Below are 20,626 nucleotides of genomic sequence, written 5' to 3'. Positions count from 1 at the left end.
CAACTAGCAACAATGCTGAAACCCCTTAGTAGATTTTTGTCACGTAATTGCCATGCAACCGTGTTGTTGTTGTTGTTTCTTCGAGATGAGGCCGTTTGAATTGAAAGTAAGTGAATTATTTTCGTAAGAAAAATTGCAAAAATCTGCTAAAAACCCCCAAACTCTCTTGGTAGATTCTGTATAAAGTTTGTATTTTTTCTTCAGTAACTAAATTTGTCACCAAAAACATTTGCATTTTTTCAAATTTTATCGCCATTTCGAAAAATTGTTCTAAATTTGTGACAATGGTGAGTGCCAGGAGAAGCCTTGATTATGGGAGAATTATCAGCGAGCTCCCGATATACAGACTCGGTGGTCGGCAGACAATATTTAAGTTCGGGACAAACTAAGATTTTTAAGAAGTTTCCAGGAGTATGTCTTTTTTATGGTTTTCAAGTACTTGAAAATGAAATTGTGTTTTTCAAGCACTTTCAAGGAGTTTCACGGACTGTGCGCACCCTGCCTAATTATGAATGCACTGGACTTTTCCCCATCAATTGGCTTTTTACAGACATATATTCCATCTGGTAATTGATAGTCACACAATCCACAGTTATGTGGGGGCCTCCGTGGCTCAGTCGGTTAGCGCGCTAGCGCAGCGTAATGACCCAGAAGCCTCTCACCAATGCGGTCGCTGTGAGTTCAAGACCAGCTCATGCTGCCTTCCTCTCCGGCCGTACGTGGGAAGGTCTGCCAGCAACCTGCGGATGGTCGTGGGTTTCCCCCGGGCTCTGCCCGGTTTCCACCCACCATAATGCTGGCCGCCGTCGTATAAGTGAAATATTCTTGAGTACGGCGTAAAACACCAATCAAAAAAAAAAAAAAAAATCACAATTATGTGATTATTTACACCTTAAACGAGAGTCCTTATTATAAATGCACTGGACTTACTTTTTTCCCATCTTTTGGTTTTTTACAGACGTATGTTCCGTCTGGTAACTGATCGAAATACCGTCTTGCTTTTGTTGCTTGATCCAAGATGTGCTTCGGAGGCATACCCAAAACCTCCACCACTTTCATCATCTGATCAAACTGGAACAAAAATGGACATTATTAATGCCTAGGCAAACAATAACACTTCTATAAGCTCTCTGTTCTAGGGCTCATCACATCCTTTATCCTTTATCTATTTACTGGACTGCTGTCCTGAAGAGGTTTTCACATAAATCCTGGTTTATGGTCGGAGAAACCCTGGTTTATGGTCAGAGAAACTCTGGTTGCTGGTTGGAGGAATCCAGATTTCCTGGGAAATTCCATCTCTATGTGTTAGACAGGTGACAAATGATCTCACTTTAAGTTTTATTCAGCTCAATCATTTCTGAAATATGATGTTAATAAAAGTTAACTCAGACCCAAGTACGTCAGAATGTCGATCAATCAAAGCACAATATTATCAGAGAAATATGCTCAGTAACCATCAATATTAAGCCTTTCTGCTCAAGAGGTAAATTACACAAGGGTCAAAGTCTGTCTGGCAACTGGTAAACAGAACTCTACAGAGAAGGTGACATTGCAAGAAACCAACACTGATGTGAACCTTCTTCGAAACAATCCACTTAGCACTCAGTACAGATATGCTGCTGCACATCTCACATGTAATTAAATGAACTTAAAACAGGGCTTTGAATCAGAACATGAATCAGGGACATGAATCTGACTGCTGGTTCCTGCAGGATGTTAGAAGGGTATAGTAATCACAAACTGATGACATCTGGAGCTTAATCAGAATATCACACTATCCCCCAAAATGACTCCACTGGAATTGCTCGCCGAGGAATTGGCAAGTCTCTCCTGACTGGGAAGATTGTGTGTATAACCGAGTGCACAAAGCAACAGTATCCCCGAGTGCACAAAGCAACAGTATCACCGAGTGCACAAAGCAACAGTATCACCGAGTGCACAAAGCAACAGTATCACCGAGTGCACAAAGCAACAGTATCACTAAGTGCACAAAGCAACAGTATCACCCCATGCACAAAGCAACAGTATCACCCCATGCACAAAGCAACAGTATCACTAAGTGCACAAAGCAACAGTATCACCGAGTGCACAAAGCAACAGTATCACCCCATGCACAAAGCAACAGTATCACCGAGTGCACAAAGCAACAGTATCACCACATGCACAAAGCAACAGTATCACCCCATGCACAAAGCAACAGTATCACCGAGTGCACAAAGCAACAGTATCACCGAGTGCACAAAGCAACAGTATCACTAAGTGCACAAAGCAACATGATCTTTTACGCTGCCACCTATCAACCCCCAAAGGCCAACAGTTCCGCTTCCTATTTGTTCTGTACAGTAATAAATTACCATCTTGTTAAGGCCAGTCAGATCTCTTGATAGAGGCCAGCCATACCTTTCTCCAACAGACTACCCTCCACTTTCACAAAACTTTTTCAATCAAGTTTTCCTAAATTCCCCCAGAATAATGATGTCATAACCTCCTATGGAAAATATGATTTACTAAGCTTTCCCAAGTGATCACTGCTTTAACAACAACAATTGAAAGATAGCCCGAAAATGAAGAAATACCTCATTTGAGCCAGCAAATAAGGGTTCCCCTGTGTGCATTTCCACCAGAATACAGCCAAGGCTCCACATGTCAATTGCCAGGTCGTATGGAATGCCTAAAAGTACCTCTGGAGAACGGTAAAACCGACTCTGTATATACTGATATATCTGCAAAAAAGAAGACAAGTACTCAGAGTTTAACGTTTGCTGTTAAAACACGCTATTATCTGCACAGTTTATTATTTTTCAAGAATCCACGCTTGCAAGTTTGTGGTTAAGGTAGTGATGGGTGATGACTTGTACTACATGAGAGCACCTTCGACTGGTATATGGTAGAGATGGATTCAAACTCACAAACACAAGGCTTTAAAACCTTCTCCTTTTAGACGATTTTAAACATTTGTTGTGAGGTCAATCCTTTGTCTAACAGATAACAAGAATGTTATATATGAAGCGTCCATTAGCTTCTGATAAATGTGAAATTCACTCTCTGACAGTTTTGTTCTTCGCCTTTATTTCAAATACACCAAATGTTGGGAGTGCGAGTAGCGTCATCAATTCTCTTAGGCACAAATATGAACAGTAAAGTGAACTGGTAGGTCTAATTTTTTGAAATCTGATAGCAAACATTTTGGAAATCTCAAGGCTTGGTTATGTCAATGTGATAGAAATTGTATAATCTACTATCAGACTTTCCCAGATTATGTGTAAGCTTCAATCAATTCAGATTTACTCTCCCGCATAACTAATCAGGGAAAGAGTCACAATGTTACACACCCAGCAGTAATCCATATAGAGTACAACTGACTGGAATCCCAGTGGCTTAAAGCTGTAACACTGTTGCACTAAAACTTCATGTAACATTGTCAAGAAAGATCTACATATGCTACATATTATATTCCACTATGCAACTCCTGCGGTTCAGCTGGCACGATAACGCATTCATTGATACTAATTGTGATGTAACTTTTTTTTTTATTATTTTGAAATGACACCATGTGCTTCTTGAAAAAGAATTGGTGGTTGTTACGTTACTACAAACTTGTTTAAGCAGGAGAAACAACTCACAACAGCTGATTCTTAAAAATAATCACCGCAGTTCCCCGCGCCTTGTTGATTTTTTTCATCAATCAACTGTTGCTTGTGGTTTCTGTACTACTTATTCCTTCTTCCATTATCCTGATACCAAGATTTTTGCTCCAAAAATCAACTACATCTACAGGCACCAAAAGCACATCATGGCTGCACACAAGTACCAAACTTTCCATGGGTAAAATGTCCTGCCTATTACAAGGTTTAGGACATGTGATTTTCAATTTATTTGTTAGGTATTTTGATTGGCATACATTCTTGCTAAAAATAAGAACAAATAATCCACTTTTCTTTAACACATCCTTCCACAAGCTGTGTAAATGTTCATAGTTAAAACCAGTGTAACCAATATAATATTTTGTTCTGATTCTCACAACACATTAAGTAGTGTTGTTTATTTCAAAATTAGGGGAACTCAAACAAAAGAAATTAAATTCCCAGAAACAATACTATAACTACTTGTATGTATCCCAACTGCGCTGAGGCAACTGTCCCAACTGGGCCAAGGCAACTGTCCCAACTGAGCCAACTTCTCTGAGGCAACTGTCAAAACTGCTCTGAGGCAACTGTCCCGACTGCACAGAGGCAACTGTCCCAAATGCACAGCAGCAACTGTCCCAACTGTACTAATGCAACTGTTCCTACTGCACATAGGCAACTGTCCCAAATGCGCTGAGGCAACTGTTTCAAATGTCACAAATGCATTTTCACTTGCAGCATGTAAAAGGAAAATGTGTTTTCAACTTCTGGATCACTGTTATATCAATGGGTCAGTCCTTACATCAGGATCAAGGAAGCAGTGAGTTAACTTCAGCACTACCTGCATTGGTAGCTGGAGAAGGTAAAAAAAACAAAACAACAGGTGTATTCAAATTTGTCAAGATGTATCCAAGACACAGATGGTTACTTACCCTTTGTCCTAATCGACAAGAGCTGCCAAAATCCACTATTTTGATCGCACTTCTCTTTGGGTTACACAATAAAATGTTCTCTGGCTTTAAGTCGCAGTGTATTATATTCAGCTCCGGGGTAGCCAGGAATAGTAATGCTGTGCACAACTGCTGGGCAAACTTTCGGGTCAAATTTAAAGACACTCCCCTAAAGTTTGTGTTCCGTAACAAATCATAGAGATTGTAGGACAGCAGCTCAAACACCAAACACAGATGGTTCCTGAACATGAAATGTCTCTTGAGTTTCACTGAAACAAGAAGAAAGTTAGCATTAGACAAGACTATCCTATCTTAAGGTATATTTACTTCCGGTGAGTTAGTATTAGACAAAGCTAGTTTTTCTCAACACATGTATATCTGTTGAAGTAGTGCTTACACCAGGCTAGGCTTTTCAAAACACATTTGTCCCTCTGGTGGGTTAGCATTAGACAAGGACTGCTTTTCTCAACACGTGAACACGTACTTCAGGTCAGTAAGCATTAGACCAGGCAAGCTTTTGCAAACACATATGTACCTCTGGTGAGGTGGTATCACACCAGGTTAGCTTTTCTCAATGCATATGCACTGCTACTGAATTAGTGTAAGACAAGGCTAGCTTTTCTCAATGGGTGTACCTCTGGTGAGTGTTGCATGTCGCCAGGCTACTCAGACTGTGTTAGCACTCTGCATACCTAACCTTTCATTCAAAAGGAAAGAACATGTTTACCTGTATACAACCTATACCTGAAATGAAGGCGCTGTATTTTTTTTTTTCTTCAAGTTTTCTTGAGACAGAAAAATAATATTAAATGTCGTCATTTTCAACAAAATCCACCGATTCGAGGAACATTTAAAGTCTCGCCATGATTTAGGCATGTCCAATAAAAAGCCTCCTTTCCTCTTGAATATTCATTGTGACATCACTCTGCTTAAGGTTTTATTCCTACCATATGATTAACATGCGTTCTCAGTTTCGCCTTAATATGTACATATATCGTGGTAATCGTGGACTTTAAGCTCTGTGAAACTCAACTTTAAAAGGAAGAGTTTGGCACGTACTAGAGGGCCATGTCATGCCTACATTGATGGCTGTAGACTGCCAAAACCTGTCTGCAACCCCATGCCTACATGCATGGCCGTAGACTGACAAAACCTGTCTGCAACGCCATCCCTACATGCATGGCCGTAGACTGACAAAACCTGTCTACAACGCCATGCCTACATGCATGGTCATAGACTGCCAAAATCTGTCTGCAATGCCATGCCCCGATGACACATGTAAACTGGTAAATTGGCGGCCTAAAGGAGACTTCTAAGCCTCTGACGTTTAACTACTAAATATTCAAACAACAAGCAATGCTGGCACCAAGAGATCGCACGGGAAACCCATGACCATCTGCAGGTTGCTGACAGACCTTCCCATGTACTGTCGGAGAGGAAGCCAGCATGAGCTGGACTTGAACTCACAGTGACCCCATTGGTGAGAGGCTCCCACAGGTTGTAAAAATGTGCTTTCCTTTTTAGGTTGTCATTTTCATAAAATGGTAAATTACTGTACATAATTCTTTGTGTCATCTATAAAACATTACATAATCTCTGTCCAAACTATATTAAAACAACTTTTCCCTCCAAACAAACAGCTGCACAATATTGTTCTTAGATCAACACAACATAACATCTACCTCCCTAAAGGAAGGACAAAGTACATGACAGTTTTACACATACAGGCATCAAACTATGGAACAGCCCCTCAATCCATGTTAAAGATGCCCCTCCCTATCAAGCATTTCAATCACGCTACTTTAAATTACATTAATGATCTACAGACAACACCTGAAATGTACATGCATGCATGTACGCTTTCACTATATCAACCAATTAGATAAAATCCCATCTTTCTTAACTTTACTTCTTCAGAATCTAAAGGTGGTACGTTAAAACCTAAAATGTACTTTTTTATTCATTTACTTTTGTTTTATCTTTTTTCATTATTTATACTAAGATGTACATGTTGTATTATTATTAGTAGTAGTATTATTATCATCGAAAATCTTTTCACAAGGTTAGGTCCCTGCTGGTTGGGACAGTTGCGGGGACAGCTCTATTGGTTGTGTTGTTGCTTTTTGTATTGATGAATGTATGTAGCTTCACTTGATTGGACTCTGAAGTACATGTTTCCTCAGGGACGGAGGGCGAAAAGCGGGCGCTCCAGGCACTAGAATTGTTCGCCCACTGTCAGTCATCAAATCTTGATGCACCCGGCACTCCAAAATCAAGGTAGCTTTATTCATCATTTGTGGAAGATTTAACAATTGGTACAGACAGTACCATTCACTTTGGCTACATCTCATGACGATCGTTTCCCATAAGTGATCACACTGCCTCCAGTGATTGCACTTGACATAAACACTGTAAAACACTGTATCTCTTCAGTAAGCAGCGATAGCTCAGGTTGAAAACGACTGAACTAGACTGTCGCTATGATGACGTTATGTGTCCAACGTCCGTTCACAGTGGCAAATGCAAATGTACATAATGAACCATGAAAAGACAGTCTACTCTCAGTTCTTTCTGGTAGGAAACAAGCCCAAGGTCATATACGAGAAGAAAAAAAAGAGCAGTTATCAGGAATTGCTATAAAATGCATTACAAACTTCAATGTAGGCAGTATCAACCTAGAAAAAAAAAACACAGAATTGACACGCTACTCTACTTAGTACAGTGTGCAGTATTTGGCATCCTACATTTCTATTGATCTACACACAGAGCCTATCATGTAACAACACTTCCAACTACCATTTCGTGCTAGTGTTCCACATGGCATTTTCCTTGAAAATGTTGAAGACAAGCAACAACCAGTAGTTGAAGGGTCAAACTGGTGAAGATATAGGGATCATATTTATTATTTATTTGGCTCTGGTATACAATACAATACTTTCTATTCATTTATATCAACACACATCGCCCAAAAGGCTTTCCATAATTAATGATTTCAACATCTGATATCGAGAGTATTAAAACAGACTATTCTGCTCTAGGGGACACAATGTTTACAAGACCTTGTTTACCCCCTTCCTCACCTGTGTGCTCCTTCATTCATTCGCTTCACTCATTCAGAAAATGGTACCCACCACTCAATATTTCCTGGGCAGAACCCTGTTTTTTCTATACTGTTTTCTCTGTGAAGGCCTTAGGAAAGACCAGTTTCATTGTGAATTGAGTGAGCTCCCTTCCAGAAATAAACATATTATCATTATTAGTATTCTCTGCAAAGACACTGGGCAGGCCAGTTTCATTGTAAATTGAGCGAGCTACCTTCCTTAAATGAACCTATTATTATTATTATTATTCTCTGTGAAGGCCTTGGAGAGACCTTTTTCACTGTAAACTGAGTCCACTACCTTCCATAAACTTATCATTATCATTATTATTGTCCGTGAAGGCCTTGGGTAGACCTTTTTCACTGTAAATTGAGTGCACTACCTTTCATAAACACATAATTCTTATTCTCTGCAAAGAGATTGGGCAGACCAGTTTCATTGTAAACTGAGCAAGCTACCTTCCACAAATAAACATGTTATTATTACTATTATTATTGTTATTCTCCTCTGTGATGGCCTTCAGAAGACCAGTTTCATTGTAAACTGATCAAGCTATCTTCCACAAATAAACATATTATTATTATGTGATACACTCAATAATCAGGATATTTGTGAAATGTTTACGTTTAATTGCTTAAGTTAAAATGTTTATGTTAAAATTTATTTCACTGTTAAGATAGTGGTAATATTTATACGTGAGGAGATGCAGACAAGATGTGGGAGAAGATCGGTTACACTGTCCATGAAGTACCCAACAAATACCCACTTACAATGCTAAGGCCCACAATAAGCTGGCTTTTGACATGACTCACAGGCCAGAAAAGACAAACTGGGAGTAAGTACTCTGTATTGATACCCATAGGACAAAAAGTCACATACCTATATAATACTTATTCTCTGCATCATGTTTATTCATGAGCTCTAGTAAGCGTACTTCTATATGAGCCTGATTCAGGAACGGTTTCTTGTTCTTGATAATTTTAATGGCCACTTGCTCTTGGTCCATGCGGTCAAATGCTTTAACCACCTGTAGAGAAAAATAAATAAATACATGTATTTGACCATCCAGTTAACAAGGCTTCTCTAAAACTATTAACAAAGCTGTAATTTTTCACTGAAAACTGACAGCTTTTAAAATACATCTGTGATATAGGACCTCCTTTTTACAAACTGGAATGGTGAATACATTGCATTCAGTCAACAAATACCAACAATAAAATATACACCTACCATACTACTTCATAAAATAAACCAGAGGAAGATGTAAAATGTGCCTACCTGTCCAAATGAGCCTTTTCCAATAAGTGAGTCAATCTCATATCTGTCCATCCATTTCTCACCAGTGTTGACAATGTAATCATGATTAGCGTCATCATAGCCATCATTATACACCTGAACATTGGAACGCCCCTTCTTATGACCAGACTCGTCCCCTTGGGCCACCTGAGCCCGTCGTTTTTTCTTTGCATAGTACACCTGAAAATCAGCACAACATGCCACATTACAAATGGAAACTGACACAGAGTGACATGCTATAATAAGTGTTGACATAAATAGGGCATGGGTGGGGAATGGTCAGGTGGGAGTCCGGTATGGTCAAGTGGAGGTGGGGAATGGTCAGGTGGGAGTCAGGTATGGTCAGGTGGGAGTCAGGTATGGTCAGGTGGAGGTGGGGAATGGTCAGGTAGGAGTCAGGTATGGTCAGGTGGGAGTCAGGTATGGTCAGGTGGAGGTGGAGAATGATCAGGTGGGAGTCAGGTATGGTCAGTTGGAGGTGGGGAATGGTCAGGTAGGAGTCAGGTATGGTCAGGTGGGAGTCAGGTATGGTCAGGTGGAGGTGGGGAATGGTCAGGTAGGAGTCAGGTATGGTCAGGTGGGAGTCAGGTGGAGGTGGAGAATGATCAGGTGGGAGTCAGGTATGGTCAGGTGGAGGTGGGGAATGGTCAGGTAGGAGTCAGGTATGGTTAGGTGGGAGTCAGGTGGAGGTGGAGAATGATCAGGTGGGAGTCAGGTATGGTCAGGTGGAGGTGGAGAATGGTCAGGTGGGGCCTTAACCCTTTAAGAAACAAGAAACTTTCAAGTGGAGAGTTTCATCTACTAATACAGATTGGAAAGTCTACCTGAAACTCTTGGGTCAAACTGATCCATCTCCAGAAATTCCTACTGGCCAATCACTCTCCCGTAAAGGCAAACAATCACTCAACTGATCCTGTGTCAAACCCCTACATCTAAGGAAACTCCTGACCCATCACTGTCTCACAAAAACAGATAACCACCTAAAAGGCTGCCTGACTATCCTAAACCAGTTTTTATCATGGCAGGACACTACTGTGCTATGTACAGCATTTTTGTGGGAAGGCAGGAATGTGGATCAGCCCTGAACATAGTGGGTCTGTCAGGCAGTTCAGCTGTCCTCTACCTCACATGGCCTAGTTCTCACAGCCCAGATATCCCTTTCTTCTCATTGCCCTTCAATAGCTACCAGCCACTCACTCACTAGACCAGCAACAGCATGTCAATAATCCACAGCCAGCTCCTGCACCCAATTCAGTTGTCATAGCAACCTTTAAAGAACTGCTTTGTCACATCTGAATTCCCTTCCCATGGTACAGCTATGACAGTAAACCAAAGCAGGTTTTTAATTGAGCTCTGACTTGTGAGGGTGGAGCAAACTGTATTAGTGCCTACCTTGTGCTTGATCGGCTGTATTGTAATATTAGCCTGCGAAGGCAGGGCCCAATAAAACAAACTACACAAGGTCCAGACTACCACATAAAACCCACAAGTTTGGCATGATTACATGATCAAACATGTTAATATCCTGCTAGATTGAGACTAATGAAGCCAGTAATAATGGCTGTTGTGATGACAGACAGGATGGGGATCAGCTGAAGGAGCTTCGTTCTCTTACCATATAGAACACCAACACAGATTCTGTTATTGATTCTTTCAAAGCATGCTCAGCTGTGGGAAGCATTCCCAAGCTTATGGCGGCCTAGCATAAAAGCTATTATGTCTGGGTTGACTACAGTTATAAAGAACTGGAGATGAGCGTGATACCTTTGGGTATGGGCAGCACAGTGTCAGCAGTCATCCTGTGACCTCAACCTGTCTTGGGCATCGCAAGGGTAGAAAAACAATGCCACTGCATCTGAACAAGACGTGCAGTTATGGCTGCAGGATATTTTAAGATGCCAGCATGTGACTAAGTGAATTATCAGAATACCAGAGATATCCCAGGAAGAGATGCTGTGTATTTGTGAGCGGGGTGTGCACCAAGACCCAAATGGGTGGGCCCAGGAGCACCAGACTGACAGCATTTCTTAAAATGGACAGCCCGCCCGCCAAACTGCATCATCATTACGTCTTCAGTTTGTGTGGGCTAGCCCTTGGAGAGGGCATACCTTCACACCAACTTGATTTACATTGTGAAACGCTTCTCTGGTTATAGTGACTTCTGCTGAGCCACAAAGTAGCCAGTGAGCTGATAACAGGCACCAGGCTTACAGGCACGTCCTGAGAAAACCTGCACTAGTTTGTCAGCTAACCTCAGTTAGGAGCACACCATACTGCAATTAAACACTGTTTGGAAGGACATACAAGTATCTTATGTGGCTTGCTTCTATCAGTTTATCAAGACAAATAACTATTTAACAGATTTTCCTTCTGTTACTATGGTAACAGTTGCAGCTGCTGAATATACAGACAGGCATTAGGCATTAGGTTTGGCTTGGTAATAACCTAGTAACCCATTACTTTTGAAGGGCTTCACATTGGAAGTAACTGATAAGCCTAACTATGTCATTTGTCAAATCCCAGCCCATAACAGCCAATTTGCTCATCAAATGTATCTGCAATGCTTTATTTCATTTAACCATACTTGTAAAATACTGATTTGTTGGCTCAGATTGTTCAAGATAAGTGATTGTAGGTTAAGTTTACTGTAACTACCATGGCGACACATGTTCAAAGCATATGTTGCCTTGGTAGTTACCGCCAACTTAGGCTACCATCACCTTGTGCAGGAGGCCTGAGTCAACTAGTGAAAGCCAGCAGTTTACTCTGGGCACTCTGATTTTCTGCTCCAATAAACCTGATTGCTGTTATAAAAGTGAAACAGCCTTCAGCATGACGTCAAGCACCAATCATCCTCAGACTAGTGGAAATACACACCCAGAGAATTAGAGGACCAAACTTATTTAACACCCTACTCAAAAATTCTTCACTTACTCTAGTGACAAATGTAAGTACACATCAGGCAGATTTATGAGCGCAGGAAGCTGACACAATTCTCAAAAATAAATCTTAGTTTAAATCAAGCGTGAGAAAACATAAACTATCTATCCCAAAAACGTACGCATGCCGACATTTGGAGTCAGAAATGGCTTTGAGAAATGTGCTCCTGGATTTGCTGAACCAGCCCTTACCAGGACCTGCTGCACATCTTGACATAACACATTGAATCAATAGCTACAACCTCATTGGTCAAAGGATAGTGGACTTTCCACGGACACCCCAGGTACCCTTAGCCAGTAAGAACACTTTCAGTGACAATATATTTATTTAACATACCTCATTGATATGTTTGTACGTCTTGATGAGATCTACGCTGAGTTTGCGCAATGGTGCAGCACATGGATCACGAAAAGAGGCGGGAATGCGGTTCTGCATGGCGGTCATCTCCTGCTGCTGCTCGGCCATGACGGAGACAAGCTGGTGCGACGGCACTAATTGCTCCTGCACCGCCGTGACATGCCGATTGTGGTACAGCTGCCCTGCAATGACACAAGTCATACAATCTTACCATCTCCACTGGCACTCAGATTACACTATATATTTACACTCCACGGCACAAAACTTGAGTGTCAATGTACATGGAACAATGAAGAAGGGACAGGACAAAATTCAGGTATCTCGCTGGTTACAACTGTCAAAATATGATAGCATTTGCTACATAAAGAAGGACTGTGAGAAACCCAACAGTTCACTAGTAATAGCAACAAGTTTCAAAAAGATAAAATAACAAATACACCTAATTACTGAAAATTATTTATTTCACGAAGTCTTCAAAGCATACCCATCGTACCCACCTAATTTCAGCGAAGATGCTGTAAAAACTGTGGCAACAGCTGACCCAAACAAAAACCTTACCCTTGCCCACAATAGTACAGGGTAAAATGAGTAAGACCAAAACCTGATAATTTGAATAAAAATATACCTAATTATTTAAAATCACTTATTTGATGAGGTCTTCAAAGCATGCCCATCGTCCCCACCAAGTTTCAGCAAGATGGTGTAAAACTGTGGCAACAGCTGACTCAAACAAAAAACCTTACTCTGGCTTACTGTGGTACTGGCTAGGATAAAATGACCAAGTCCAAAACCTGATAATTTGAATAAAAATGCAAACATCTCTAATTTATAATCAAAATGGAGTAAATGTCCAACTTATGTTCACCATTCCCACCAAGTGTCATAAAGGTGATGTGACCACTGTGAGACTAGCAGACCCAAACCTAAAACCTTACAAAGCAGACCCAAGCATAAAACCTTACAAAGCTGACCCAAACATAAAACCTTACAAAGCTGACCCAAACATAAAACCTTACAAAGCTGACCCAAACAAAAAAGCTTACTCGGACACCGACACCAACAGCACTACAACCCCACCCCCACCCCCTACACTCAAAATACCTTGCCTTACTGCTTAAAGGTGAGCTAAAAGCCAATCAGATTTACAGGTCAATGTACAAAAAAAGTAAAACCTTGTCCTGAAGACATATCTCTAAACATAGAAAACAGCAATAAATATCTCCATTGGCATTACAATACATACATGTAGGAAAAATTTAAATCCTGACACCCTCATTGAACAAAAATGTCTTAAAAAGGGCTGTTTGTAGACCCTCCTATCACAGAACTGACTGGACACAGTAACCCAAGATCAACAGAAACATCTCACAGAACATCGGCACCACCAAGCTGGCTAAAAATGACATGTACATGTATGTTGAATGGCCAACACAAAACCTATTAAGGTATCATAATCAACTGTACATGCAAGAGATTGGCAGTGCGTATATGTATGAATGTTTACATGAACATGCAGCCCAAGTGTCTATGGAACAAGTTAATTTGACACTTCATGCATTCCCAAGTGTAACTCTTAATGGAAGACAGATCATCCCACTCTCCCATCTCCCAAACTGAAGCCGGACAGTTTCTTCCTGTGGAATCCCACAAGGTCAAGACCCTCATGGCGAGATTTACCTGTACTGAAAATTTGATTTGTGTTTACAGAGCCCTATACACAGTGGAATCCAGCAAGTTTCAAGTCTATACATGTCTGCAAGTCGACTAGCTAAACAAGAAATTCATGAATGGGGGGAGAATGTGGATGTCCAGCCCCTTGAAGTGTTACCCACCCAGCACATTAAGCAAGTGCAGACATGTACATCACATTGATACTAAATCAGATCTGCAAACTGAGCCCAATGCCAAATGACTGAGGCTTCCACATCCAAAAATAACCGTTGCAATTCTCTTAATTGATTTACATGTGGCTATCAGACAACAATGGTAAGATAGGTTGAAACAGACAGGTAAATCTGCTTGCTGACATCAAACTATTATAATGAAAAGCTTATTTATTGATTAATCAGGCTGCTCACTAAGTACAAGAGCCTTATCATAAAAGTGCAAGTAAACTTCGAGTGTCAAAGCTTCTCCCGTATTACAGACGCCATTGTAAAACTGGAGATAAGGGAAGAGTATTCTGAACGAAAACAAAGATTACTGAAACCACTGTCATACCACTATTGCATTAGCTTTCCGGTGTGACAAGCAAAATAAACCGAACTAACCTATACCTTGAAAAAATGATTTCACAGAAGCTGTCAGCCACAATTCATTAAATCCCATGTGCATTAAATTACACGAATCCTGCTTTATTACTTCTGTAGATCATGAGAGAGGGAAATTCACACAGAACAGCTGGCGGCATGTCTTAGACTGCTGTCACTCTGACCAGTCTGATAAATGTGGCATACTGGCAAGGTACATGTACATGTGGGCTTCAGCTGCACTATTCCTGACTTTTGACAAAGTTTTGTATCAGACTATGACATCAGCACTCATTCTGGGACTAGTTTGAACCCCCTGACCTTACTTGCGCCCCCTACTGGGGAAATCCCCTAACTATATTGGGGATGTGACATACAAGCAACAAAATGTCACCTGCCATCCGAATTTTAGCACTGATGAAAACCACAGTAATCATATTTTTTATTCAAGTAAGTTCAGTCATGTTCCAGTTTGACACTTGATTTGTTTGTGTTGTTGGTGTGAATCACACATTTAGTGATATTTTGACCTAACCCCCACAGTGACGTCAGCACTGTTTCTGGGGATCCTGTTTGGTGCAGTGATACCGAATGAAAATGTGGTGACATCGTTTAAAACAATGGTTATTCGCCAGGCATCATCAAGTGGAAAATTAAGGATTATTTTCAAATTAGTTTCAATCGGTTTTAATATCTGCCTTCACTTTCCATTGAGTAATGTAATATTACAAACTATGTCTGTTTATGGGTTTATGAGTGATGTGATCAGGCACTTCTCTGCCATGGTTGAACTTGTAAGTTTGTCATTTCATTCTTGTTGATTTCGTTGAAAAAAGGAGTATATGATAAATAGATCATCAAGACGGTACATGTTCCGCGAAGTTGTATTAACATCTGGCCGTCGCATCGGGCAAGAATGTCGGCTGATACAACAGTCCAACCAACTCGATGTTGATACATCATCGCTGATCACAATGTCACCACAACTGTCAGCTTCAGGGCTGGCATACAATGTACTGTATCATTAGATAAAGGGTATTACTGATCTTGTGAATGGTTCAAAATATGAACAAAAAATTGACAGGAGACGTGTACATGTACATCCAGGTGATCAATTCTGCCCGACAGCCACTAATGACAGGTATCCAGCAGATGTGGCATGTACATGCCAATTTAAGCAACAGTGCACTGTATTATGTGAGTAATGTGAACACTGTTTGAGTAATGTGAACACTGTTTGAGTAATGTGAACACTGTGTGAGTAATGTGAACACTGTTTGAGTAATGTGAACACTGTGTGAATTACCAGGGATCAACACAGGAATGCCTAAATAACACAATCAGAGAAATCTGGAGCTCTATGCTGTTGGAGTGCAGTAATTGGTCAACTCCATTCCGATAAAATGACAGAATGGTAGATGTAATAAGGTAGTCATTGCTAATCCCACAGGACTATGCTAGGGGCCATTTCATCTGTGTTCAATCCACAGTGAGTAAGTGCTTGGGGTTTAACGTCGTACTCAACAATTTTTCAGTCATATGACGACAAAGGAATCGTTGGGGTGTATGTAATGTGCCACCTTCTCACTGGACGGATTTCCACCGCTCTTTTATCTAGTGCTGCTACACTGAAACAACTTACCGAACGCAAGTAAGCCATCCCCGCTCGAGCCATTATACTGATACGGGTCAACCAGTCGTTGCACTATCTATATGCACTTGTACTGTTGTCCAAATAACATGCACAGTAATATGGTTTAGAAAATACGTGAACAAGACACCATTTACTAGTTCATTAAGGTGCAATGTGAAATATATAATAAGAAATCCAGTAATCACAAATCTGGTTGCCATTACAAGAAGAAATATAAACCTATAGAGACTTCTGAAATATACAAACATTAGACAGATCATATGAACCCTGCAAAAGACCACATAGTTGTGGCAAGGTTTCATACATGTGTTTACAAACCAATTTTCAGTTTGCAAAAGTGAGTTTAAAACTGACTTTTATGGTTGGAAACTGAATATACATGTATTTTCAGTACAAAAACTCCATTTCAACAGACATAACTATACTCAATTTGGTTGCCAAAAACAGAATCTACAAAGAGCATGTCACTATTTTCTCTCTTTGGTGAAATCTATTGAAGACAAAAACATCACTAATTTTCGGTAAAAAAAAAATCACAAAAGCTCACAAAGAAGTAATCACTAGGGCATCTTAACAACTCAGTAGGTCTTTGGGAATAAAAGGAAGTTACCAGAGTGTGGTTCAACAACAGAGGTAACTCACATTAGATCTTTCACTCGAAGTTATCTTATAGGGCACAATTTAATAAACAGAAAAATAGATACAGAAAGGCTATTTCTATATTAATGCTTTCACGGTAAACCATTTTCATAAGCTCAATTTAGTCAATGCTAAAGATCAAGTTTTGAATTTCGGTTTGTACTTTGGACTTGTATGAATGGCTGTATAGCAGGGTTTGTGATACACAGGTAGTTGGGGTAGCACCCTATTAGCATTAGTTGGTATAACTTACAATGTATGACAGAATAGTACACGTAATTAGCAACAGACCCACAGGAAACTGTCCACTACATCTACATCAGTGTGTTGGTGAATGTGTTCGGAGAATTTTACTTCTTGAGTATTTTGTATTCGTTTAAGTATATTCAAATAACAAAATAGCAGCATAAAGGATACAAGAAAGGCTTCGTTTTTAGACTTCTTAATATGCATGATATAAGTGCAAATAAGCTTCTAAGCTTTCTTCTTGGGGCATGAACATTTCTGAAACCAGCAACCCTTAGTTCTGCTCTCAACACAATTTTGGGAAGGGAAGGAAAAATTGGGTTGTTAGGCTTGTCCAGGCTTCACAGTACATGCAAGCTCATTGATGACATAATTTTGGAACATGTGCTACCAATGATAAATATGCAAAAACACAGAGGGGTTTTATCAAGAACTATAAAATATGTTTTAAAACTGAAGTTTTTTTCCTTTTTGGGGGGGGGGGGGGGAAGGGGGATAATGTGTTTCTTTTCCCTTAACACCAGTCTTCATTTTAGAGCACCTTTTCACTTATCCCTTAGGTCAACTATGCTCTCGCAGAGTAACTCTTAACTCCACTTCACTGTCAGAGTCAAGTCAAATACCATAGGTAAAACAAATTGGTTACTTACTTACATCTATCATTTAGACCAGAGTGAACAGCCTCAAACAACCGATTACATGTGTACATCTATATCTTATACAAGAGTTGGTTACTCACATCTATAATTTAGACTTAAGTGAACAGTATCAAAACTATTGGGACCTGTGGATGGTTGTGGGTTTTCCTTGGGCTCTGCCCAGTTTTCAGCCACCATAATGCTGGCCGCAGGCATAAGTGAAATGTTCTTGAGTATGGTGTAAAATACCATAAAGTAAATAAATGTAGACAATTGGTTACATACATCTATCATTTAGACTTGAGTGGACAGCATGAAACAATTGGTTGTATACAAGATTTTCGTGAGAGCTTTATGCAAGCTTTGGAACAGTCACAGCCTTAAGGGAGAATCATACAAGAAATACATGTACATGTCTGACTTACATGCACCAGAGTAGTATTGTAAATAGAAATATATAGAACAGATCGAAAATGAATATCAGGACCTAAAAATAGATCCTATGACAAAAATAATTTTGATGAGAAATTAATCTCAGGAGCATGATACAATTTATGAAGACATGCAGATTTAATCTCCTCAATTATTCAGGTTTTCATGACTTTAAAATATGAGCTTACAGTCATATGCCAATAAAGACATCATGAAATCGTGAATGTCTGATGACTAATGGCCATCTATAACACCTGTGTGCGAAGCAAGTCCTCATGTTACCACATTAAACAAGTCCACCTGAATCCAGAATGAAGCTTGATCATTACCCACAACTAAAACCCACCCATCCAAACCACCCAACACACACAAACACAAATATCATCAGTGGGTAGATCTCATCATGTTTTATTCATTCCACCCACTGATAAATTAAAATGTTCTCAGTTAAAACGGCTTGGTGACAGAGTTATCAGACAGTTACTCAAATGGCCAACATGCTTGAAGAGAAGGAAAATCCACACAATATATTATTGGATGGTTTTACGTCAAGTTTAAAGCTGCAACAAGTTTACAACAAGACTGACTTTGCATGTGAGCTGGATAAGAGATTTGTGATCAAAAAATGACATTTCAACATTTGTGAACTAAAAGCTTTGCAGAAAGCTGGAAAGACTGTTAAATCAGGGATGTCACTGCCACTGTCTTGGTAAACACTCATCGGTGTGAAGCCCCCATTTCATTGGTTAATGTCACTTGTGAATATTCATGGCTCAATTCCAAAGTCGTCCTACATAGTGAACAAATAAAGTATGAGGAAAAGGGTGATGTGCATGAAGTACTCAGGTGTAAGAGTTAAAAGGTGATGTGCATGAAGTACTCAGGTGTAAGAGGAAAAGGGTGATGTGCATCCAGCACTCAGGTGTGACAGGAAAAGGGTGATGTGCATGAAGTACTCAGGTGTAAGAGGAAAAGGGTGATGTGCATCCAGCACTCAGGTGTAAGAGGAAAAGGGTGATGTGCATGAAGTACTCAGGTGTAAGAGTTAAAAGGTGATGTGCATGAAGTACTCAGGTGTAAGAGGAAAAGGGTGAAGTGCATCCAGCACTCAGGTGTGACAGGAAAAGGGTGATGTGCATGAAGTACTCAGGTGTAAGAGGAAAGGGTGATGTGCATGAAGCACCAGGCATATATGTACACCTAACATGATAAGTGACCCTCAGAAAATCTGGACAGAAACTAACAGTAACACCTTGAGCTCATATGAAATGTTAAGGCCACATGGCACTGAAGCAGCAGGGTACACAATTACTGAGCTTGTCCCACCCTGTATGGGGTGTCTGTCCTCCTGTGAAGGCTGCCCCTCCTCAGACAAACCCACACAGCTGCAGATCTAATCACAGATGGCACATGTCTGATCAGCTTCAGCAACAAACCAGGTCATTCTAAAGTAGGCTTCACAGCATGTGGATACAGTGAAATTCAAAATATCAGCATGCAAAATGACATGTATGACAGCTTGACAAACATGTGCATGCATAAGAAACAAGTGATGGCAGATGTAATACTAAACATCACATGTATGTATGACATATATATCAAAAAAAGAAATGAGTTGGGTCTTATACTACATTATGAAAAGTTAATAATTCTATATGTAAAAGCCAAACAAATTAATACATGTGCATATGCCAATTATCACTTAAAAGCTGCATACATGTACAAGCAGATAAAGCTATCACATGACTAAGATGGTGTGTGTGTGAAGGGGGAGGGGGGGCTGCACTTTGCCCATATCACTGTTCAAGGTCTGACAGCTAATTCATTTTCAAGCTAAAACAATCCTCAAATGCCCTACTTCATACAGCAGGCTTTGATGTGACTCTCCTTTGACCATGTTCAGTAGATTCTGCCACTGGTGTCCAAGCAAACCATTTTAATTCACAAAACATGAGATGTTCTATCTGACAGGTCACAATCACTGTATTATGTAAGCCATAGCATGTGACCTCCATGATGGCAGAGAAACCTACATGATTAACATAAACAAAAACAGTCCACTAAGGAATCCATTCCTTATTTTGATCAACAACTACTACAAGAATTATTTCCACAAACATCACAAACCCTTATGGGAGCAGTTTAAGGGCATAAACACGAAAGCATGAACAAGAAATACCTACTTGCTTTGATCACAGCCATAGCGCCATTATAAAAGCTTGCCTCTGTTTACAGTCTGTGTTTTGATCATGTGACCAGCTAAAAATAGACACCTGCCAATCAAGACACAGCCCTGTGAGTCACCAATTCTATTGGTTCCTCAGTTAGATGGCAGCCAATGGGATTGCGAGATTTCCAATCTAATGTAGGCCTGTTGCTGTGGAGCATTGCTAAATTTAGCCTCAGTGCAGAGCATGTAACTAGGCCAGAATTTGTGGCCAGATGGTGGGGAATAGGACATGCGGGGCGGGCTCATAGCAACACACTGCCAGCCATAG

At 40.3% G+C, this 20,626-nt stretch overlaps 1 protein-coding gene across 9 annotated transcripts in view; it reads right to left on the bottom strand.

Annotated features, from left to right (window-relative positions):
• Positions 1-20,626, bottom strand: part of LOC135462200 (dual specificity tyrosine-phosphorylation-regulated kinase 1A-like) — a 52,738-nt gene that overhangs the window by 6,975 nt on the left and 25,137 nt on the right. For 7 of the 9 annotated variants that reach the window (XM_064739606.1, XM_064739605.1, XM_064739602.1 and 4 more), the window contains exons 2-7: positions 12,250-12,452; positions 8,956-9,153; positions 8,557-8,704; positions 4,559-4,845; positions 2,577-2,723; positions 931-1,071 (exon numbers count right to left, since the gene is read on the bottom strand). In XM_064739606.1, coding sequence (XP_064595676.1) covers positions 931-1,071; positions 2,577-2,723; positions 4,559-4,845; positions 8,557-8,704; positions 8,956-9,153; positions 12,250-12,378 — 1,050 coding nt within the window. In that variant the 5' untranslated portion in view covers positions 12,379-12,452. Of the gene's footprint in view, positions 1-930; positions 1,072-2,576; positions 2,724-4,558; positions 4,846-8,556; positions 8,705-8,955; positions 9,154-12,249; positions 12,453-12,767; positions 13,250-20,311; positions 20,370-20,626 lie in introns of those variants that run through there. The other 2 variants (XM_064739604.1, XM_064739607.1) reach the window with 2 other exon arrangements.

Source organism: Liolophura sinensis, chromosome 1 (assembly GCF_032854445.1).
Source record: "Liolophura sinensis isolate JHLJ2023 chromosome 1, CUHK_Ljap_v2, whole genome shotgun sequence".
NCBI classification, from domain to species: Eukaryota; Metazoa; Mollusca; class Polyplacophora; order Chitonida; family Chitonidae; genus Liolophura; species Liolophura sinensis.
This window is presented reverse-complemented; position numbering and strand designations above follow the sequence as displayed.